General features: G+C 35.4%; 2 protein-coding genes across 9 annotated transcripts in view; both read left to right on the top strand.

Moving 5' to 3' along the window:
* LOC139966911 (acid-sensing ion channel 2-like) overlaps positions 1-9,358 on the top strand; it is a 46,407-nt gene extending 37,049 nt beyond the window's left edge. For all 6 annotated transcript variants that reach the window (XM_071970385.1, XM_071970384.1, XM_071970386.1 and 3 more), the window contains 5 exons: positions 2,035-2,225; positions 5,201-5,405; positions 5,792-5,951; positions 6,508-6,599; positions 7,718-9,358. In XM_071970385.1, the coding sequence (XP_071826486.1) occupies positions 2,035-2,225; positions 5,201-5,405; positions 5,792-5,951; positions 6,508-6,599; positions 7,718-7,959 (890 nt within the window). In that variant the 3' untranslated portion in view covers positions 7,960-9,358. The remainder of the gene's footprint in view (positions 1-2,034; positions 2,226-5,200; positions 5,406-5,791; positions 5,952-6,507; positions 6,600-7,717) is intronic.
* Positions 9,359-12,002: 2,644 nt separating this feature from the next.
* LOC139966914 (signal transducer and activator of transcription 5A-like) overlaps positions 12,003-25,716 on the top strand; it is a 74,292-nt gene continuing 60,578 nt past the window's right edge. For 2 of the 3 annotated variants that reach the window (XM_071970391.1, XM_071970389.1), the window contains exon 1: positions 12,003-12,161. The gene's annotated coding sequence lies outside the window, so the exon portion shown is untranslated. Of the gene's footprint in view, positions 12,166-25,716 lie in introns of all 3 variants that reach the window. The other variant, XM_071970390.1, reaches the window with a different exon arrangement.

Below are 25,716 nucleotides of genomic sequence, written 5' to 3' on the forward strand. Positions count from 1 at the left end.
AATATGTATATATATATATATATATGTATATATATATATGTATATATATATATATATATATACATATATGTATACACATATATATATCTACATATATATAACCAAAAAAAGTAGCGTCTTCTTATTTCTCGTCGTCTTTGTCTTTCATCATCTTTTTCTTTTTCTGTTCTTTTCCCCTTTTTTTTCCATTTCAAGTGATTTGTTATCAACTTACCACCGATAATTCGGTAATGTGATTCGTAAGGTTCCGTTGAGGCGCATCATCAATATACACGATACATTAAGAAGTAAACAAATTGGCTAGACTAGAAATTTATCTGTATAAACTTTAAATGATTCTTATTTTATTTTGTTCACGGCTGTATAAAGCTGTTAGTTCATTTATAGCTTGTGGTATTGTTTACGTCGCCTCCATGCACTAACCGATTAGCCATTTCCCCGTGCAACTTACATTAAGTATCCCCCTTTGTCCTTCAACTTGCCATTATATCGACTGCTTCATCAATAAATTTATTTTCACCTTTGAAAAGAACAGATTTTCTTCGGTAAATCCCTGTCAAGATTTACGTCAACACTTTCCCGATATGTACTCTATTGCCTGCCAAAGATTGATATCTCTAGTATTTATTATTAGAGGAAAGTTAAACCGATAGATAAACTGCAATTTCTCTCGCTTTTTGGAAATGTCAGCTTTATTCAGCCGTTGACAAAGCGATTCACCGAGAAAATGGAAATGACCTTTAAATTTTACACTGCGCATACATGAACTTAAACGTGTTAACTGTTGTGTTAATAAATTGACCATTCTCGGTTTATTTAACTGCAAATCCTTGCGATCTTCGTAGTTGTAGCTTGATTGATTCTGTTGGTCACTTTTGATTCTCTTATTAACGAGTGGTCAAGGAGTGTAGTCACGTGACACAGAGATGACTTGTTGACGTAACTTGTTGAACCTTTTATTCATTAGCGGTTTCAAGGTAAATTCGAATGTGTAAATATTAGTTGATGCATCCGTGTTGAAATAACTTAAATATCACCGGAAGGGTTAATAAATTTGCTTTTCAAAGTTATAAATAACCGCTTGTAGTAATTGGTCAAACGATTTAGGCCTAAAAATAAAACAGGTAAAAGTATTGTAAAAGTTTAAATGAAATAAAATTAATGAATTTCTTTGAAAATAAGATAACTGCATTCTAAGGTGTTATTAAGCTGTAGTTTGAGGTTGGTTGAACGTGTGTGTCAAATATGACGTCATCATATAATATTTACACAAAACTGCGGATATACGTCATTCTAAGAGATCTATGTGATTATAACCACTAGGATGATGAACGAACTTCTGAATGACGTCATAATGCCTCTGACGTCACCGATCATCCACATCTTCGCACGCAAATACCCGTATGTTAAATTCTGTTATATGTGAAGGGCATATCGCGAAGGGAACGTTTCGTTTGTCTTGCATGTTAGTTATCTAACACTGTCATAATAAGGTGATGACGCAATTGAAGTAAGAAATTGCGCAACAAGGCTGATTGCGCAAGTGACTCCCAAACTGTCAGATATGCAAAGTGTGGCCACCAAACATTGAAATTTCTTCAGTGGGCTGGATAATTTATTTCCTGTTATACTCATAGCTGTGAGATACCTTTATTTTTACTTGTTGCTATGGTGACATGCTGAACAAGGCATTCTGTTGCTACGCCGGTGCCTTTCAATCATAAGGTCCCGAGTTCGAGTCACTCCAAGATTAATGTATGTCGTCCAGTTACAGAGTTGTTGACAATTCATAATCATGGACGTTAAATATGAATCTAAGAGACTGACTTCGGCCAGCTTGTGGCTTTGATAAGCCAATAATGGCTTCTTCGCGAGTTCCTGCTTGCAGGAGGATCTAAAATACATACATACATAAAATGTACAGCTTTCGGTATATACTACCAAATGTTGTTTCTCTTTTTTATTCACTTTAAATTTACCTTCTAAATTACCTTCTTTTCTTCTTCTTCTTCATCTTCATTTTTCTTCATCAAGCTAACGGGTTACAGTTGATTATCGATATTGAGGAGATAGAGTACACACCTACCAATGATCTTGACTCAGGCGCAATGGACGCCGGGGTTAAAATCATGCTACATCGTCCAACTGAACCGCCGTACGTCAAAGAGCTGGGATTCGCCATAGCTCCTGGGCTACACACATTTGTCAAAATGAGAAATGAAAAGGTTAGTTTCATCTGATCTTTTTTGTTGTAAATAGGGCTAATTATTGCTTTTGTTTTACTTTCATCGGTTTCTCCCATTAGTTACATAGAGGGGGTGGGGTGGGGGAAGGTAAGACGATTGTCCCTCATCTTCCCCAACCCCATCCTCCGTTAACAACAGCATCTACCAGGTTCGAATACAACATTTACCCACCCTGATTTCCCACTCCACCCCACCCCTACCATATCAACAGCAACCACCCCATTCCTTAGAGCAGGGTTTCCCTTAATTTATCCCCCCCCCCCCCCAGAACATTATTAGTGATGAGCAAACTGGATTCTTAAAAGGACGTTTCATCGGTGAGAACATTAGACTAGTTTTAGATCTCATTGATCATTGTAATTCCAACAATATTTCAGGTACTCTTCTGTTTCTAGATTTTGAAAAGGCTTTTGATTGTTTGGATTGGGAGTTTCTTTACCAAAGTTTAAAATTCTTCAATTTTGGTCCAAATTTTATTAGGTGGGTTAGAACTTATTATGGGAACGTCACATCTTGTGTTATTAACAATGGTCATCTCTCCCAGTATTTCAGTATTTCTCGAGGTGTAAGACAGGGTTGTCCCCTCAGTCCTTACCTCTTTATCTTATGTTCAGAATTTCTCACATTCATGGTTAAAACAAGCTGTCGTATCAAGGATATATCTATTAATAACTCTGAAACAAGAATTTCACAATATGCCGATGATACTGTTCTATTTTTAGATGGTTCACGCGCTTCTCTTGTAGAGGTTGTAAACATTCTTAATAATTTCTCTGCCGCTTCGGGTTTAAAAGTTAATTTCAGCAAATCATTCTTTTTTCCATTGGGTGCTATGGTTTCAAGGGTTCCTTGGTATTTTCATGAGTATGGTTTTAATGTTAATCTTGGTCCCGTGAAATATCTTGGTGTCACATTTACTACAAAGAATGAAGATTTCTTTTCGTTGAATTATCTTCCCAAATTATCCAGGCTCAAACAGTTACTTGGGATGTGGTCAAAACGTGACTTAACACCAACTGGTAAAATAACTATAATTAAGAGTTTGGCCATTTCGCAACTTGTTTTTCTTTTTAGTGTTCTAGCAAATCCTCTTAGTTTCATTAAAGAGGTTAATAAAATTTTGTATAATTTTATTTGGAACAATAAACCTTATAAGATTAAACGGAGCACCCTTATTAATAAGAAAGTTAATGGTGGCTTTGATATGATAGATATTGAATCTTTTATTAAAAGTCTAAACTGTAGCTGGGTAAAGCGGTATTTAGCCCCTCAGAGAGGAAACTGGAAAATATTTTTTGATTTATACCTAAAACAGTTCGGTGGTGCTTTTCTTTTTAAATGTAATTTCAATAAGGAGGCAGTTTCTTGTATTTCTAATATTTTTTGCAGAGAAGTGTGTGAGGCTTGGGCTGAGTTTAATTTTTATCATCCAGACAGTAATTATGGTAATGAAATCATTTTAAACAACAGTCATATATTGGTTAACAATAAAGTAATTTTTCAGTATAATCTTTTAAATCACAGAACAATTTATGTGAAAGATTTCATTAAAAATGATGGCTCGGTAATTCCATATAACACGTTTCAAGCGAAAAAATATATTAGAAATTTTCCTTTTACTTCGTACTTTGGGATTATTCACGCCATTCCTAGTTATTGGAGGGGGTACCATGATTCTGTTTTGCTCCCAATGAGTGAAAATAACTTTAATATGTGCATGCGCACACATAAAATAACCAAAAATGTTTATAATAAGCTAATTACCGGTCTCTGCACGCCCCCGTCGTCTATTATGAAGTGGCAAGCTATGAATTTTCCAGTGAAAATAGTTTGGAATAAGATTTTTAGGCTGCCTTATACGGCTGTGAATGACCCCAAAGTATCATATTTACAATTGCGTTTTCTACATCGTATTTTAGGCATAAATAGCTTGCTTTATAAATTGAAAATGGTTAATTCTCCACTTTGTTCATTTTGCAAGAATGCCGATGAAACGCTTATACATTTGTTTTATAATTGTAGTCACGTTGAGCGATTCTGGGAGGCAGTGAATTCAAATTGCATTAAAACTAATTATTCTTTTAATTTGACCAACATTTGTTTTGGTGATTTTGGTGATATAGATAATCCTGTGAACTTTTTAATTTTGCATGCTAAAAAGTACATTTATACTTGTAGGTTGGATAACAAAATCCCACATGTGCACGAATTTTATTTTAAGTTTCGCTTTCAACTTGACCTGCACTATTTCATTTCTAAGCAAAACAACAATTTGTGTAACCTTAACGACTTCTATGATTTCTTTATGTAAGCTTCTTATGTAAGTCTTTTTGCTGATTTCTTTTGTATTATGTGTTACGATATTGTAAATAAATACAGTGGTAAAAAAAAAAAAAAAAAAAAAAAATGAACCCCCTGTGGATGTCCGAGTTGTCCACGAACACCCAACTTTTTGAGACACGATCTGGGTCATTACTGTCACTCAACAACAATTTTCAAGCATGAATTTATGCTTTGTGTCGGGCAAAATGGAGGTCATGAGGGATTTCCAAAATACTAATAATAATTACTTTGGCCAACCTTTCAGTTACTTTCTCAGTTCTTTATCTTCACGACGTTTCATAATTCAGTTATTTATCACATGCACGCGTACGGTACTACTATGGCAATAAATGCGTATCGAACGCGAAAAGAGTTATGTCGATAGGTACAACTTTTGTACATTACTAAACGATATGATATATTAGATTTCAGTTCAACAAAAAGTACTCTAGACTAGTTTTGCCTTTCAGAAACGTCTCAAGAACCCCCTGGGATGGACACACGCACACCCTGGGGGTTCATACACCCCAGTTAGGGGACCCCTTCCTTAGAGGCTATGATCCAAGCGTGACAGTCCATTACAGACGTCAGTTGGAATGTTTCTCATTTCTTCTGCTATATTTTACCCACAGATCACCAGTGAACCCGATCCATATACAGAGTGTGAGCAGTTCGGAGATATACAGTACTTCGATCACTATTCGTTGCAGGCCTGTCGAATCGAATGCGAAACAAAGATTGTGGAGAAGTACTGTTCGTGCAAACTACCAGAGCAGCCTGGCGACTTCAGAGTCTGCAATCCAGCCGAAACGCATGAATGCGCGCACGAAAAGCTGCGTAAGTAACAAAAACCGCAACATGAAGCATATATGTCTTGATCATGATAATTCCAAAACTAAACAAAACGAAGCAGAAAGAAAGAAAGATACCAAGAGGTATCAATTTATTTATTGAATCTTATAAAGTGAAGTTAGGTGGGGAGGGAGTGGGGCGAAGGGGGGGGGGAGATGGGAGGCGAAGAGGGGGATTCAGTCTAATAACATGGTATTGTAAGTCATTCATAAAGTCGCCTAGGAATAAAGCAGTTAAACGTTTTTTTTTGGCTCTTTCTAAAAAATTAATAAAATACTTCAGCATTTGATAAATATTAGACTGGAATGGTAATCAAATCAATTGTACGCTTGGATAATTGACCTCATCTGTGATGTATTCTTCGTTTATAGTTCAAGCTATCGAGGGGCTTCTCCCTGACGACGAATGTGAGTGTAGGTCTCCCTGTGAAGTCGTTAACTATATCAGCTCCCTCTCCAGTAGTCGGCTACGACCTGGCTTCATTAAGAGACTCTTCCAGGACACCCACAACATGACGGAAGAATATATTCAGTAAGTATACATAGTGATATTGTTTTAGTCGCCTCCATACACTAACCGATTAGCCATTTTCCCCCTGCAACTTACTTAAATTATCCCCCTTTGTGCTTCAACTTGCTCATTACATCGACTGTTTCATCAATAAATTCATTTTCACCTTTGAAAAGAACATTATCTTCGGTAAATCCCTGTCAAGATTTACGTCAACACTTTCCCGAGATAGACTCTATTGCCTGCCAAAGATTTATATCTTAAGTATTTAAATTAATAATTTTGTTTTCTGAACTAGGGTAGATAGTGGAAAACTTGAGAACGTTCCCCATTACTGTTTACCGATATTTTCGAATTTCTACCGAAATATCAGAATATATATATATATATATATATATATATATATATACATGTACATATACATATATATATGTGTGTGTGTGTACATATTATGTAACTTAGCTTAGCTTATTACTTTAAAATGCCATCAGTATGTATAATATATTTTAGAATACTTCTCTTATTTCATATATATATCATATCACTTTTGGTGTCTCCGTTTTATTCCCTTCTCCAGACAAAATATCGCTGTTGTAACTATTTTCTACGAAGCCCTTAATTATGAAGAAATTAACCAGATTCCAGAAATGAGCATCACGACACTTCTTGGTAAGACTTTTGTCTTCAAGATTTTATTGATGGAAACATTGAACACAAATCGTCCAGAATTAGCACACCTTTAAAGTGAATGAACATTGCCTAGACCAGGGGTTCCCTAATTGTGGTGCATGAGTCCATCCCAGGGGGTTCGTGAGACGTTTGTGAACGTCAAAACTAGAGTAATTTTTGTTGAACTAAATTCTGATATATCATATAATTTAGTAATGTGCAAAAGTTGTACCTATCGACAAACTCTTTTCGCGTTCCATACGCGTTCCATATAATAATGACTCAGATCGTGTCTTGAAAAGCCACCCCACACCCTCCCCCTCCCTCACCACCTCCCTCACCCCCGGTGTTGTGCAAAACCTCAAAAGTGTTCCTTTTAATAAAGTAGTTCCCCCTTTTGGTTAAAAACGTACCATTCTTACATTTTTTTTATGTAAATGGAAACGTACCATTTTGTTAAATAGGCCTATTGTTGATAACTTTTTAAAGATTTTGAAAAATATCAACTTCAGCATATCTGGAGCTTTCTGAGTAGTAAATGTTGTTATACATGCTAAATAACCTTAAAAAAAATAGACGGTAGATTTAGTCAGCTAAACATTAAAAAAAAAATGATCTAAGAGAAGAAAAAATCACTTAAAAATTCTAAGTTTAATATTTAAAAACAAATGATGATAAATTAAGGACAAAAAAGAGCGACAAAAAAAATGACAACCACGAACACAAATATTCTCAATCACGATTGTTTCATTAATGCATTTTTTTGTTTGTATATAAGTTAAAATTTGCTATTAAACTTGAGAAAGAACTCAAGCAAAGAGGCAAAGCTTTTATTTCTTACGAGTAGTTAAAAGACTCATTTAGTAATTGCACTATATAGGCCTACTGTTCAATTAAGTACGATGCATCATTTTTTATGTATTTACTTATCATTACTTGTAGAAGGTTTTTTGACATTATTGTATTCAAATATGTTCGAATTGGCAAAAGAATGTTACCAATGAAGATACCAAGCGTGGTAAAAATAAAATAAATAAATAAATAAATTTAAAAAAAAAAAACATTTTATTTTTTTATTTTCCCAGTGATAAATTTCTCTCCATTTGTATCTCCTACAGCTATCATGGGCGGTAACATGGGTCTGTTTTTAGGAGGCAGCGCCCTCACTATCATTCAAATTCTTGAATACTGCTACGACGAGGCGGTAGGGTGTTGCACAGCCCATGACGACAAGAAGAAGAGACCCAAGTCGCCCGTCGTAGTCGCACCAGTCAACACCATCGATAGCACCGCGGCTGGTGCAGGAGACAGTCGCACCGCATGGGGATATGACAATAATGGTGTTAATGGCAACTTTTAACTTTGTGTACATGTATATCTTGACTTGCCGTATAGAAATAACAATATTGAATATTCTTTGTGACGGTGTCTGTTTGAACCATCGTGGGGGTGGATTGTGCAGTATAGTAGACCATAGATCAGATATTGGAGGAAAGGGCTGTGTTTGTTTAATCGACCTGATGGATGGGGTGGGGGGGGGGGGTTTGGGGGCTGGGAGAAGAGGGGGAAAGAAGGACAGCTCACCAGGCAGAGGTCAAATGCTTTTCACAGAGAAACTTATGCAGTTCATGACAGTTTCCTCTTTTTTCTCAGGAAATACATATCACGTGACGAAAAATGACTCATTCTAGTTAGGTTAGTACTAAGCTACTTTCACTCAGTTTAGAACTTTAGATCGCAAGTTTAGTCGGTGAGATTGAATCATATCTTAGCTCTGAAGAAAACACATAATGAGGCAGAGTATCTGTCAATGGTTTTCAGAATTTCAGTAACAGATGCAAGCATAAATTCTGTTACTTTCATTCTGTTACCATGGCAACGTAGGATGAACAAACAACTACGTGACATTGTCATTCTTGAACTTGCATAATGATACCCAAAAAGTACGGTGGTTCGTTAGAGACATGGTAAAAATGAAATTGAGACGAGACTTCGAATTATAACATTCACGATGTCGACTTTAGAAAGCGAGATTTTGACATTAACGTGTCAGTGTATTGATATTAATAGTTAAAATGTCGTCTTTGAAAGTCGAATGTTCGTCTCTTTGAAGGGTTTTTGTTTTTACCGTATAAAACACCGTAACGAAGTCGTGGTCCGATTTGACTTTTGCTTTGCTTCTCCGGTAGTGTGCTGTTCTTGGGTGCCCAGCATACTGTGACTAACCAACTGTTTGTGTTTAGAAGAGTGTGGAAAAATATATGGCAGTGAAATGTACTTGCATTGATTGTAGTTGCTTTTTATGATCTGTCACATATAAAAATTCATTTCATGTATTTTTCAAAGTTAACAGTTTGACAAATTCTTTTTCTTTATGATAATTGGCAAGTTAACTCCTGTACGGTTTGCTTTAGATATGCATTATTTTGTATATAATTATTTATTACATTTTAAGAAAACTAGACTAGCGCCACCTTTATTCAAATAATGGTCACCAGAACCATATATATGGCTCTGTTTGGTCACAATATTTGCAAAAGTCGATGCAACAGTTACGAAAACAAAGGGAGAGGCAGAGAGAGAAATGCCAGCAACTTTTCAGCCCTGGTCGGCTTATTTTTAGAATTTGTAAATAAAAATATGGTGTTGACACTATATGGCGAGTAAACAACAGATATAGCATTTTGTATATGCCTGCAATAGGCTATATGATTTTCGAGCGATGACTATATAGAACATTAAATTGAACTTTTAATGTGGTTGTTGTTCCTCTTTTCTTTATCTTTTTTGCTTTTTCCGAATTTTTTTTTTGGGGGGGGGGGTGAAGAGGGTGTCTGTGTGTGTGGATGGGGAGGAGTGTTGTTGTTGATGCTGCCGTAGTTATGTTCTTACATAACATGAACTTCAGCCTTTTCCTTTGTTTTCTCTAATGGGACATAAAAGTATGAAGTGAGTTATCCCGAATCACCCAATAGAAGCATACATAAACTCTACAGTATTCAATAGAAACACGACACCTAAACAAGGAACACAGATATCAGGTTTGTGAAACATCCACCACCGTCATTCAGTTGGTAGTGCATAGGGGATGAGTCCCCAGAAGCTGCAGCGTATTATCCACACCCTCGCTAAGGGACGCACATTCACCACTTTTATTCGAATGGTAGTGCATAAGGAATAAGGTCAAGTCCCCGGACGCTGCAGCCTATTTAGATATTCCTTGCTCTCTTGTTACTAGTATAAAGCACAAAAATAATAATAATATGTGATATTTATAAAGCGCTTCAAATAAAATCTCAACGCGCTGTACAGAAATAAATACCTAAAAGATATCAAACAATACAACAAAAATTGCACCAGGTAACTAAAAATAGCAATACAAAGAACACAAAGGAATAATTAAAACATAAGAGTAAATATTTTCATTACATTACAAGTATAAAATGTTCATATTAAACATTTAAAAATATGTGTTTTCAAATCCCTTTTAAAATGATTAAGATTAGTTAAAGAACGGATATTTCCTGGAAGACTGTTCCAAACCAAGTTGGGGCAGCTGCTGTGAAAGATCACAATTCAGAAAGAAAAATAAGCCTACATGTCTCTAATATGTATTACAAACCCTGGTGGGATCCTGAGGACTTCGGCTTGCAGCGTTTGAAGATATTTGTTGTTCACTTGAAGCGATTTTAAAGTACACGAAAATATTTCTTAGAGGAATTTCATTTAAAATGTATTACGCAACAAGTTGTAGCATTTTGTTAACCAATTATTATCCAAATCTGGGATATGCTACTTTAAGTGAGAAGCAGAGAGAACGAAATTGTTTTCTTTTTTGTTTGTTTCATTACTCTTATTTCCATGGGTCTATGAACACCCTGGATTCGGTTCCAATTTTGTGACTCACTTGGCATTGGTTTGGGATCGACTTTTGATTTGCTAGGGTCTGTAACCACTTCCGCAACCCCACCGACCCCTACCTCGAATGTACGATCCCGCCGGCATCGCTATGAAATATCCATAAGAAATAGTCTTGTTTGTGAAAGATATATGGGTAGGAAGTGTATTATTTTTTCTCATTGAAATGCACTTTCTATAGGAGAAAGCCTTATAAAATAAACTTAACCTGCTGTATGTGATAATAAGGTGCGCATTTAGTGGAAAATGTATGAATATTTATGCCAGATATATAACAAAAAAATATGTTTAAATATTGTTGATTGTTGTCAGTCCCACATGAATATAACAAGTGGGTTATATGTTTTTCTTGTTGTAGTGTAATGTAAGGAGAATAAAGACTTGCGCCCAATTAGGTGTCAATACTAATTACACGTAAGAAACCGGCCGGTCAGTTCCATTCCATGCAATTACGGCATGTGAACAATTTCGTTACAATGTCTTGGCCGAAACGACACCGCAGCAGAAATGGAACAGAGCCGTATATAGAGATGGAATACCGCACAGCGCCGCCTAATTTGCCCAGGTAAAACCGTGGCGCTGTTTAAAAATGTGTGGTTCAGAAAATCTTTAAACGGCTACGTCAGAAAATGACCGCTCTAATAACATTAAGTTTATTAAGATATGCAAACAGGTACTCCACCCGGGAAAATTAACCCCCCCCCCCCCAATTAAAAAAAAATTCATGAAAACTTTGAAAATGATTGTTAGGTTTTGTGTTGAGTTTTTAGTTTAAAGTATACTGTAAAAGTAAGAAATGATCAAACGTAGTAAGCTTAAATAATATATGGTTTCAAATGAATATTAAGCTAAGTCTTTATCATCTACAGATAATATTAGTCACAGTACAATGATGCAATCGCTTCCATAGACGCTGTCTATAAAGTTTGGCCGGAGGTTTGGGGGAGGGGGGGGGGCAGTGAGGGAACTGGTAGGTTACGTTCTATTATACCTGTTACAAAGCCATCCTTCAGTTAACCATAGTAAATAAAGTCGCTCTCGTGTAATGGTTCCTTAAAGGTTATCACTTTTAGCCCAAAATTTGTTAGAAATTGCTAATTAATTCTGATCCTCCATATTATATCTGGACTAAAAGGGTTCCATTAGATTTAGACATTTATATAGTTAGTAAGGCAAAATGCTTTGCGGATGGCAAGAAATTGTGTGTTGAAATCTGAGTGTCAGTGACCATATATAGCTTTCTAGCATATTTGTTGCAATACCAATAACCTTAAGTCCCTACTTTTGAAACATGTTTTGTTTTCTTTTCTGGCGACCCGTGTTTGGATTTCTCTAGGCTAGCCGCGGCTTATCAATTGCTTAAGTGGGTCATAGTTATCAACATTAACATTAATCGTTTTATTTTATTTTGATAAACATTAATCCTTGAATGATATCTGTTACCGTATTGTGAGAAGATGGCGCTCTTCCTGTTTACTAACTAATATTTCTACACTTCTGCATTCTGTCAATCACTGCTAAATCAGGGTAGACATACCGTTGCTTTGGAATGTCGTGAAGAAATTCATGTTTCTGAAACATAGGACTTTTTTATTGCGTGAATTGGAATCGATGATCGTGAAGTTACATTGCTGGTTCCTGAAAGTAGGTACTCATGAAAATTTAAAGAAATCATGCCTAGCCTACACCAAGATCCGGACTTGTTTAACATTAGTCAGTACAGTCCCAGGCCTAACCTTATCGTTAGTAGCGTTAGGCCTACTTGCGTACGTTACGTTAGTGTTGCAAGTTGCGTTTCGTATGCCTTACTCAATCAATGCTGTTCATGTGAGGAAAGCATAGGCCCAAGCTGCTCAAAATTAGGCTTAGATTATGATCATTATCATAACATTACTTGTCCGGTAAACTTTCATAAAGTTTCATGCAATTAGTCCAGCCGCATGCTACTTTTTAGTCTATGGCCTATGTTAGGTTAAAGCGAACCTTGGTAGTTTAGGCCTAGCCTAGGCCTGACATTGATTTGTGGTTTGCCTCACTCTGCTTTCATGTCCTCCCCTAATTACTAACATGAGATATCACATTGCATTAGTAGTTGTTGGCAGAATGGATAAAACAACAGTTAGTTAAGCAAACTGTCAAATTCTTTTTTGGTCAAACTGGCAGTGGATTGTAAAAAAAATGTTACCTAGGGCCTATGTATCCTTACTGAGCCTTTGAAATAAAAAGATGATGTTAATAACTTCCTGAAATTGAGATCAAAACTTGGTGAGGAGAAATCTTTCAATTTTTTTAGGGTGAAAGGGTTTTCAGATGATGCAAACTGCAAGTTACTAAATTGTCTTACATATTTTTAAATAACATGTAAAACATGAAACTACCCCAGTTCTTTCTTGCGTTTTATAATGTGGTACACTTCAAGCTCAAACTTGTCAAGTTTAATTACCTGCAATCATGCCATTCAGTATGAATAACTTCAAAGCCTTAGTACTTAACTCAAGTATGTTCAATTTAAATGTGTAAATGTGTTAAATTTTGCTGTGTTAAGTACCACTTAAGTTCCATACCTGGGCGAAGGATATCTTCTCACGTCATAACTTGATGGCATATACATAACTGAAATTTTGAATAACCAGATCAAAGAGATATGTATGTGGAGCTATATTGATATTGTGTTACTATGTATAACAAGTAGGCATTTTCTCATAGACAACACCAGTTGTTCAGGGAATGGTTCATCCAGTTTTACATTGCAAAATGCTATGCTTAAAGGTCAAGTTGCTATACAAGTATAAAGATGTATAGCTGTTTTTGTACACCGGTATCATTGTATTCCATATGAGACAAGGGGTCTTCCAAACTGCCACACGATGTCTGCACACTAAACTCTGCTGTCGTATTCATCCGAGGACAAGTTACAACAAAACCTTTTGCGAAGGTACAGTTTAAGCAAATCTTAGGCTACAACCTATATACGGACATGTATATGTACATATGCTATTTTGTTCAGATATTTCTCAAGTTGTTAAGGCAAGGAAAAAATGATTTGTTTAGCTGTGTTTAATCGGCATGGAAAGTTTGGTATTTTGAAATCACACATTTTTGACAGTTGCATATATTTATAGTGTGGAAAACAATTGAGTTAAGTGTATACAGTAGCCACTTCTTTAGTACATATTGCTATATGAACCCAACTTTGTTGACTTTGACTTTTAATGTCATGTGCAGTATTGAATGCAGACAGGGTTGTGACTCTATTCTGCCCATGTGTGCTTTGTACAGTAGGTTTGGTAGTGGTTGCAGAAAATGTCAACAAAATGTTGCCATTGAACACACCCAACTATTTTGATTCTTTGAATGATATGTTTATTAACCTGTCCACTGCTTTCAGTATCAAAACAAAAGTTCTAGATGTTTTTATAAAGTGAAAGCACATTCTTGCCTCATTGGTCCCATGTAAGTACTGTACAACCAAAGGTTTCCATCTGTAAAAGGCTGTGTGATGATGTCCTATCCAACTGAATACACATATATTTTATATAAAAAAATATAATAATCAAACAAAAGTAGCCAGATACAGGCATGTATTTTCTTGAAACGTAAGATGCTTTCGCCACATTAGTCAGACGTGTAGCAGGATACGAATACCCACTGGTACTGCAGTTTGGCTAACCAGAAATTCATTCATTCAATTCAATTTTATTCCAACCAACAATGTTCAAAGAATTTACAGCACTTCATTTTTTCCGACAAGAGACTTAAAACAGTATAAATGGTTGAGGGGATTACACAAGGAGGCTACTAAAAGCTTGTGGGATGTGAATCCCACATAAGTGCATAATTTACTAACATTGAGAGAGCTATATAAACAATTCCAAATTGACTGTGAGTCATACTGCAGCAACCAGCATTGTCTTATGTAAACTTGTTTATGTAAACATGTGTAATGTTGCCTGCAAGTACACTATCTGATCTTCATGTTTGTATTGTACAAGATCTACCAGTTGTAAGTAGTAGTGTTGCACTAGCACCATACTTACATCTACACAGATATCACAATGAAAGTACCACAGGTAATATTATTTCTCCATTGCTTTCAATTTCCTCTGGTATTCTCTGTAGTTGCTGAGTGTGGTCTGCTAACATACAGTATATATGGGCAGGATGGTGCTAGTCCCATTGACATCCTGTTATCTCTAAAACATATTGCTAAATACGCTATTAATGGGTCAAACAGAGACTACCTTAATATGCCAGTGCTTTGTATGCGTGTCTTTGTGTGTGTGTGTGAATACTCGAGCATCTGTGTGTAGCACGTGCCACTCTAAGTCTCTCAGAAAATGGGAACCAATTGGGTAATCTCCGATACGGTGTGTGGCAAACTGGTCCAGTTTACATACAGTTTGTACTAACTTCTAACAGGTTGGTACTAGTACGTTGCGTATTAAATTACCCTGGATTAAGTTGATAATGACAATACTTGCAGCAGAAAATGTTGGAGGATTCGTCAAATGTCTGAAAAGTGAGTTCCCAGTTCTTTGAACTTAATTGTTTTTTTCAACAGGAAGAGCTTTGTTTTTACAAATTTGTAAAAGTTGATACAATCTACCATTCTGCATATTAAATTATTATTTTAACTTGAATTGAAAACCACCAATTTAAATGCTACTGAACATGAATGGCAGTATGACAATATTGAAGGGCAATCACAGTTCATTATTAATAAGTGCTTAATTAAAACCCAGTGCAGGAAATTTTGCATGTTTGCAATAATTTTAGTAAAAGTGTAATGTGACCACAAAAAAAAAAAAAAAAAAAAAAAAATGTCATTCAGCCCCCTGGTATGCAAAATGGGGGTTGCCAAACTTGCCAAAATCATTTGAAGGGTCACTATAAAATTGAATATTTTTGGGAAAAGTGGAAAAGACTTCAACACATGAATTACTTCAAAATATAAAACCCACAAGCCGCAGAGGGGAGAGGGGGGGGGGATAGAACTCCAAAGAAAGCTATCCCAGGCCACAACATCTGCCACTGGTTGCCAAGGCAATGAAAATGTCAATTCAATTCAACTCCTTTATTTCTGTTCATTTTATAATTTTTATAAATAGGATCAATTATATACATTTTGAATTTACATATATATGTACATTTTAATTAAAAGTGCAAGCTCTATTAATAAAGGAATTTCCAAAGTTTATTCCAAAGTTTATTTCGGTAAGTCTAACAAAGTCGTTTTTGGCCGCAACATTAAACATATAATTTTCAAGAATATCATAATCTAAGCAAATATGGACAATATTGCACAATATTTTAAGAAACTCTTAATTCTCTTCTTGGCTTTAACATGTTTAAAGTGATACCAAACATGGGACTGCATAGATAATATGTGGTAGGATGGATGCATAAAACACACTGTTTAAACAGGAATATGGGGGGGGCAATATAATATAAGTTAGCTAAGTCCTTTGAAATATGGTTAGTAAATTTTAGATTATGATTGTCCAGACTCCTTAGTACATTGTGTGTGTGTGTGTGGGGGGGGGGTGGAGGGGGGGGGAGAGTAGTACGCTCAACACATGAACCCGTGAATCATTGTTTTCTCCTCTATTGATTCTATTAATGTCTTATGTACAGTACATAGTAATGTTAGTATTTTCAAATATTGTTCCTTTGATTTCTTTGGATTAAGAATTAAATTCTTCCCGTCACTCGTGTTAACAAAGTTTGTAATAAAATCTCGGTAACGGTGTTGATTTTGGCGATTTGTAGGTCTACAGGTATCACAGTATCAGATAGTGTCACTCATCAGCATATTTATTAACAGAAGGGCAATGGGAGTCCGAATATATTTTTGTCAGTATAAATTGTGAAAATAGGGCTAAAAACTGGTCTGAAACTGAAAACTGTCTTCATTGCTTTTTGCGATACAGGTTGCAACATACTGACTGATAGACTGAGTGAGGCCTTTGTTTTTTTGCTTGAGCTTGTGCAATATAAAATCTAGCATGCAGGTACTAAGCAATACTAAAACACATGTTGAATTGCTTTTGGTTTTCATACAAGTTTATGTAGCTATGGCAACGCTGTATCTGTAGGGACGTTTACAGTCTGTGGTGTCTAATGTAGAGCTCTGTGTACATAGTCTCGGTAGTGTAACATGTTGGCTTATCTCTTGCCTATTATTAAGTACAAAACGTTTATTGGTTTGTTTGAAGGAACATAAAATGTTTATTACATCATTATATATTGTACTTGGGAATTTTTTTTTATTCCCCCTTTACATTCTGGCTTTATAATTAATATTATATATATTTATTATATATATATATATATATATATATATATATATATATAATATTATATAAATTTAAGATCAAACTTTTGGAAGCCAGTGTTGGATTCTCGCTACCTGATCTAACAGTACAGAACTTGATGAGTGTAAATGTAATGTCAGCTTCCATGCTTGGTTACTTGTAATGTTAAGCCTCTTTGTGGGTCAAATGAAATATATATTTTAATATTGAATAAAGGTTCCTTAGACAATTCTTAGTGTGATGTCTATCCTGTGTCATGTATCATGTAAACAGATATGTTTCAGTGAATTATGGCAAGCTACCAGTGTTCTCCACCACCCTTTGTCAAAATGAGGTCAAATTGTTAGTTCTGTAGTGTTCCACATACTGTACATACATACAAAGAAGGTCATGTGGAAACATAATACAACATATTAGGTAATGTTGGATATGTGAGATGGTTCTTAAATACTGACAGTGACAGTTTCTTTATATATAATATACAAACATTATTTGCAAGGTTGTTATGATTTGGAATACAACCTGAGGTAATCCTGTATTCTGCTGTTAAATTTCCAAGGTACTACAGCACTACTCTAACTCAGTTCAGCATTCCAGTGTGTGATTAACAGCAAACAGTAGAACATATGTATGTGTCCTGCTACAGTAAGTTGTGTAATCTGCCAAGGACTTTAACCGTAGAAGAAGGGTGGGAGGGGGAGGGGAGGGGGATGGGGTTAGTTCAGTTGTTAATGTAGTTACAGTAGTATCTGTGTGGTATGCTACAGTAGGTTTTCTTGCGTAAACTGTAATCTACTGGTAAAAGTAAACACCTGAATCAATTAATTCAACATACTAACTAAATCTCATTGTAATTGAATTGATAATGTTCTGCAGATTAATCTTGGACTAACGATTTGAGTATAATTTTTTTTTAGGGGGGGAGTGTTTCAAAAGAATTGAGTATTTTAAAGAAGGGGCTGCTCGGTGTATCTTTACGTTCCGGCAATCGTACCATAGAAACCGAGTTTGGTCTTGCTGCACTACAAATCTGGACGTTAGATGAAGCAATCTTGAATGTTTACAATCATCGCTGTGGACAGCTCTGCAGAGTTCTTGCAAAAAAAATAAAAAAAAATTATGTATTATTGCTGTAATTGAACTTTTCTTTGATATTTACAATTTTTAATATCTATGTAAGGTAAAAGAGGAAAGAAAGACAGTTTTACTATTATTTATTAATAACGATGTAAACGATCATGAATATTTTAAGAGCAGGAAGAAATTATAATGTGCAGTGTCAAGTACTAATTTTAAAATTTAGTATGCATAGTCCACAGAAAGTCATTTATTTACCAATTTTCCATCCAAAAGGGTTGGGAGATTTGGGACAAGATGGGAATTTAACAAACTAGATATGGAAGTAAAAAATTTACATAGAAACATTTTTTTGTTTGACTCATATTTATTTAGCAGGAGCTGTGAACGTAAGCACTGCAGAACATAATTGTATCACATATAAAGCAGTTTACACAATTATTCCTCCCCACCAGGAAAGAAAAAGTGGATTTTGAAAATTATTTCCCCTAAATGCAAAGTGGATTTTCTCCACATTCCAAATGCAGGTGAAAACATACTTCACACGACTGACATTTCTGATTGCAATTTCCACAAAAAAAAAAAAATTAAATGCCAAAGTTTGCAAGAAAAACGTGAGATTGCTTAAAAAAAAATTTAAAAATGGGAAAATCCCGGTTAAAACTAGGAGAGTTGAGTGATATGCTACCGTGGTAGTAACAGGTCTGCAGGATGCCATGCGGCTTATATAATCTTGCACATCTTGCAAACTAAACGTATTTTTATACAAAAACTATCATTTGGAATTGCAGCCAGACAATAGCTTGGATTGTTCATTCTTGTAAGTTTTATAGTCTGGCATGTATACCCTTGTTCATTTTGTTCATTATTCTTATAAAAAATGCAATTTCCTGGAAACTGACAGCCCATTGGTAGGACCTCCTGAAATGAAATATTTGCCACTAATTGGTGTAAGCACATCCTGTATTGAAACAATTACTGGTTTTATATATCACACCAGTAGTAAACACCATTAAACTGTTTTTTTTTAAAACCTTTTTTTTTGTTGTACTTTATGACCAATTTTAGTTCCCTTTTTGATTTTCACATTGCTGTATAGTTTTGACCTTAGCAGGGTAGGTTTAACTTGTTTTAACCTTGGGCTTGGCTTCATACAAATTTTATGTTAGTCAGCTCTCAAAGAATTCCAAATGTTTGACTCATTCAGAAGTTACCTGAGTTAGACACCATGCTGGCTGGTACAGTAGTGCAGTAAGTTAGCACTTAGAGTTAGTACCTAACCACCACAATACATTGGTGGACCGGGAGGGTAGATAAATGCCTTAACACAGGATGGTGTACGCTAGTGGAGATATACATACACCTCTTGTATGATGATACTAATATTTAGAAACATCATCTCTTTATCAAAGTGTCTAGACCCATATTGGCCAAATGTTGAAGTTGACCGTTGATTCGAGCAGTTAGCAATCAATGTCAATTGGCCATTGGCCAAAAGTACTAGATGCAGTATTTGCACATTTAAATTTATACCACTCCACTCCTATACATACAACCTGTCACCTCCTATACATATGCACTCATATCCTACCCTAGCCTAATAACTGGTTGATGATGATGTCGTCGATGATGTTGTCGATGATGATGGTGGCCATTAATTAATTAAGTATACCTCTGTAGTAGTACATTGTCGAGACACTTCTTTACACCCCCCTCCCTTCCCTCCCACAGGACAGATTGTTACAATAATATGTCCTGCAGCCATATACTGTAGTTTTCTCTGCTGTATACAGTATATATATATATATATATATATATATTTATATATATATATTGTCTGCCAGTTTAGACTGTATATAGTTTAATATTTTAAGGGTATTTTCCACCATCTGCTTTTAGATTCCTGTACATATATCTATATATAGTGTACAGACATACAGCCACTTAAAATGCCTGTGATATCCCCTATGAACCAGACTCTGTAGTCTATTTGTTCAAAGCTGGTATTGTTTCGTTTCTGTACAAGACAATACAACACATATTGCTATATACATACTTTGTGAGATTTGATGGTTGTGAAGGCTGACAAGTGTACATACAATGTATGTACATACATAATACTATATAGCACTACTGTACTGTATACTAAGCAGAATCTGAAAAGGTAATTGATTGTCTAAATTGTATGCATGGAAGAACAGAAAGAAATAGCATAATTGTGGTTACGAATTTTCAAACTCCAAATTCTCCAATTCCCATCAGGCCCCTTTTCCCAATCAATTCTGATCTTTTTATACAGTGGAGGTGGTCAGGCCACCATGCACAAAGATGTGAAAGTTGGTTTTTAGCATAACCTTGCATATAGACCTAACTTTTAGTCTGAATATGCCTCATTCTACAATTTTGATTCTCCCCTCCGCAGCTTAAAGCTGTGCATACTATAAAACTTGCTCAATTACTGTTCATACGCTTAAAATTAAAATTGTGCCAACTTTTGTAGGCTGCTGTAGGTAGATTTAAGTATGTGTGTGTGTGTAAATCAGATACAGGTAAGTATTGTAGTTCTTCAATACCCACAAACAGTACTTTAATAAGTTGAGGTCAGAATGTGCTCGATTCCCCTAATTAGATGCAATCAAAAGTACAATTACCTGTTTTAAGGTTGAAGTGTAGCTATAAATACATCACTGCAGCTGTACAGTACATGTTTACAGTTTGAAATGCTTAAACAGGACAGTCAGGAAGCCCGGGAACTCTGGCTTGTGGTAAGCAGGTCGCACTTTGTCTTCTTTATTGGAAACTGATAATGAGTAGACATCGTACTGTAACAATTCAGAATTTAATTAAAGAAATCTTTGACAGTTTTAATGACAATTTGGAGGATTCAGTTGCTCTTCCATTGGAATCTACTTCCAAACCCTATAGTAGTTTTATGGGAGTGGGAGGCAGAGGGGTGGGTGGGGGTGGGTGGGTAGTGGCTGGTGGGTTGGGTGGGAGTGACTCATGTAGAGTTTGAAATTAATTAAACTTAACCAAGTGAAGTGAAAAGTCATTCAAATTGTTTCTATTTTTTTTCTTTGTGTTTGAACTTGAAGAGAAATTAGTAAGAAAATAAAACTGATGCCTCTTAAACTTATCTCTAAAGCTTTCCAACAAGGTTAATAGGGTTGATCAGGTTCTAGAGTATCCCCACGCATGAATAGACTAAATATTACAGTTGAAAACTAACAGTCTTTTTACATAAGATTTTCCCAATATATATGTGTACAATTTTTTTTATTTTTTATAAATCCTATATATTTGAGCTAGTACTATCGATAGTAAAGTTTATGAATGAAAGAATGAAAAGGGGCAAAGCTCGTTTTCAGAGAAATCTTTTCAAAGTAGCAAATACTGTACAGTAAATGGTAAATTCAATTATGCGTGAGCTTTATGAGTGCAGCATAGGGTTAACCATGGTTTTCTAAGAAAACCCCAGGAAGTTATGTATTACATCAATCCCTGTATATACTGTACAGTGTGATATACTCAGTCCTTTGTGGAGACCAGTGGTTATGGGGGAAGTTGTTCAGTATTGTAAAAGATGAATCATTTAAAATTGATTGATGTCCATCTACTACAGTACAGTAAATATGCATAGACCTGCCTCTTTGTACAATTGATTGTTGAATCCAGTTGAGCTGTATCTTGCCTACACTTTATCATCCAATTTATTAGCCACAGCATCCAGCATGTGTAGCAGACTAAATGTCAAAGTATACAGCATCCCAATACCCTTCTTGTCAAGATCATTTATTCATCATTGGTTTCGTTTTCACCTGGTATCCTCACAGCAATTACTTCTATTTGGCTAATCTGGATGGTTTTAATTGGAAGAGTTAACTTTTGACTGTTTGCCAAGCTATTATGAAATGATGGTTGTGGGTATTGTAACATCGGTTGCACAGTTATTAACTTTGTGGCCATTAGGAAAGAGTTTGATGGCTGCTGCAATATTTATTGTAACAGTATTTATAGGTCAAAAAGGAGTATATATCTTACAGTGCATCTTGTATGTTTTGTACCATGCAATGGTTTGGTGCCAATGATGTTAAGTTGTTGTTCACTGGCAGAGCATGTGGCTAGTATTGACATGACTCTTAATATATCTCATAGACATCACAAGTCTTGGCACATGTATGTCTCTGACACTCACTGCATTACACACTAGCCCACGTATCAGCTTTACTTGAAGAACTGCTCACCACACTAAATCCCTTCACCCTACCACCGTACAAACCAATGCATGGGCTTTTATCTAATCAGGGATTATCAATCAATGACATATATGCAACTGTATTTAATTAAAAGTATATAGTACAGTTAAAATTGGTTTGGACAGATTCGTGTGCAAAGATTCAAAACTTGGGTAAATCTCAGGAATATTGGTTGCTAACAGACAATATGTCCCATACGTCACGCTGCGTCTCCACACGTCACATTTTTTAAAATAAATCGTGTAATTAGTGTGAATCATAATTTCAAAACAAATTATATTTGTTTTGATAACAGTTAATGTAAATTAGAACTTTACATAACATCTTTACAATATACAGTATATCAACTACATCCGTAATCTTAAAACATATAAATACCTTCTAAAAAACGTGACACGCAGTTTCGGACATTCATCACTGGAAATGATCTAATCAGCAAAATTAATTAGTTAATAAACCGTAAGCATTGTTGTCAAAAGTTTGCAAAGGATGGGTAAATAAATTCCCAAAAGGAGAATTAAAATAATTGAATGCACTAGGTAACTCATTAAGATTTAAATGTCCCATTATATGTCACACTCCTTTAATTAGATATGCAAATCATGCACAAGGCATTTGTTAACTTCACATAAATTCCATTAAAGTTTAGCAATCAAAAACTTCTTCAAACATTAAGCTTTACAATGATACCAATAATTCCATATTTAAAGGATTTTTTAATTGTTAGGCTCAAAGGGGACAATACAGTAGTTAGGACTTTAAGACCTCACTTACAGTTTTAGGATAATCTACGTCCCTTTGGAGCATTTTAGGATAAAAACACCACTGGGTGGTTTATTTTTAATGCTGATGTGTAGTACTGAGCACTGCCATTCAAATCAGAGGTCTTGGAATTCCAAGCTACAGTACGTTGTACCTCCAGGGCTATAAACGAGTAGCATGTGGATTTTCTCAGGACTGTTTTGTTTTTTCTATCCGTTGTTTATTTTGTCTCATAAATCTTGTGTCCTCTATATAAATTTGTAAAAGTTGTTCATCATTTTTTTCTTTGTTATCGCTTATAAAGGTACGGTAGTGTATAGTGACCCATTAAGGGTGATTGGTTTAAATGTCACTTTGTAAGAAGCCTGTGTGCCCTTTTTGGTTATCAGTTATTGGTGGGCCAAAAACATATTTTGGTGAGCGCAGGATATTAACGTGAAGATGCCTCCCTTATATTTAGAAAACAACATCGGTACAGTATCTCATAGGCTTCAAGTTTATTCTGACGTTTGCAATGATAGTGTTCCCCCATTTTACACCTCATCAAAACCTACTCCTGCTGTTCACATATATCGGTCCCCTTGCACAATTTAGTGTCAATGCAATGATAAATGATCTGTAGGCCTCTAAACAAGGATATTGCAAAATCATAGTATGAATCATATTTAATGTCATGACAAATTTCAAATTTTGAAACTTTCACGAATGTATCGAAATACAGATTGATGAAAGATGACAACTTGGCAGAACCACTTTCGGTTCTAATGTATCCTTTAGTAGTTTGTTTTTATTTAAAAGATTGAAGTCAGTTAGCAGTCCATTCCCCCTTTCAAACCCCCCTCTCACCCTCCCCCCACAAATTAATATTAACAATTATAATACCCATCCCATCTCCCTATAAATAATTCTTATGAGTAACAGGTACTGTAATTGTACAGTTATCTTTGAATGTGATATAGTGGGTCTTTCCATACACAATCAACCAAAATTAAAGGAAACCTACAGTAGGCAGGTCACGGCTTGGATTTGGCACATTTTAGCACCATTTGTTGGTATAAATTAGTGAGTTAGCAATGTCTGCAAAATTGGAGCCACAAAGTTGGCCTAGGCAGGCTACTTTCAGTCCATATATGGTATTGTAGTAGTCAGCTGAAATATCATTATAAACTACAACATATTAAATTCAACATGGACATACAGTATATTTCCCTTAGTGGAAAACGTTTTCCAACCTTTAACACATAGTGTATGGCTTCTTCCCCTCCGGTTTCCTGCCTTTAAAAAATCATTCCATGTCACTTGAAGGATATTTGGAAGAAAATAGAAGAATTTAACCACAACTTAAAGGTCATCTTAAAATAACATTGTATTTATTAATATTAAATACCAGAGAACAGTTTCCTCTATACATGCTGCATATCAATTTTGTTTATGTATTTTGTCTGTCATAAATTATTGAAAAAATTTCATGTGTAAAACAAATAAATGGCCATTCATCTTTGCAGTTGTGTAGTTATTTGTTGGGAGGGGGGCTTGTATGGAGGTGCGTATGGGGTGGGAGGGAACTTTGCATTATTGTTCGTTTATTTTTTTAAAGAAACTGTACTGGTCAGTCAGTTTAATATCAATTGACATTCCAATTGATAAACCTTGTTGCTAAGGGTGAATGGATTTGTGATCAATGGTTTCTAACAACCACTTTGGTTTATATTCCTGGAACCAATGCTTCAGTAAATATTTTTTATTTTTTTTATATTATTCTTGGAATATCTTGAATGACTGTTTCATTTGTTCTGGAAGAAATCCCTCCCCTTTTTCTTCATTTTTAGTAAATGATCATTATTAGTATCAATTATCAAGTATATTTCATTTAATTTTATGAATGGACAATTTAGGGCAGGTAAGGACCTTTGTCAAATCTCCCTGTCACATCGGATGTGGTAAGCGCATCTTCGTCGGAAATCTTTAGAATTAGTATTCTGAGTATACAGGCCTTTAGATCATATTCAACAGCTAATTATACTCATATACCACGTGAAGTACCTCAGGCTTATCAAAAATTCCTACAAGCCCCAATTTAGTTGTTGAACATGTGCATATTTTATTCCAAGTTTTCTATTTAATACTAATTATTTTAGTTTGAATTCCTTTTACTATGAAATTTATTTTGCTTCTCGCTTACCTGTCTCCTCACCACCTACCAGTCCTCGGTAACCCTTTAACCCTGCTGCGCCCCCTCTATGACCGGCTCCCCGGTCATTTTGCTCTTCCTAATTCTAATGAATAACAGTCAAATAAATCATTTTTTTCATAGAACTGTTTACCACAGTGGTGATTGCATCAACATTGTTTGATAGACCATGCAGGGAAATAAACAACTGCATTCTAACATATACAGTGCCATGGCGAGTTAGCTCTTGAACAAACAAACAGTTCTGTAATTCTCTAGAAGATTTACAATACCTAAATGCTACAGTATTTTATGGACATTGAAAAATTACACTTGCCCTACTACATTTTGCATTTTGAGTATCAATTTTGTCTTTGACAGTTATAATCATCTTTGAAATAGAAAGCAGTTGGTTGGATTTAGCTGTACAGTAATTGAACGTGGGCCTTGCTTTTGGCTTTGATCATGACATTGTCACTAATAACATGCATTGTATCATATACAGCAGCAGGTGGTCTGTGTGATATAACTGTGGAGAATGTTTTCCATGTGGTTTGCAATACAGGTGATTGCTTTTCCCTACACATACTGTATGTGTGTCTACTTTACATATCATGTGT

This window comes from Apostichopus japonicus, chromosome 4, assembly GCF_037975245.1.
Source record: "Apostichopus japonicus isolate 1M-3 chromosome 4, ASM3797524v1, whole genome shotgun sequence".
NCBI lineage: Eukaryota > Metazoa > Echinodermata > Holothuroidea > Aspidochirotida > Stichopodidae > Apostichopus > Apostichopus japonicus.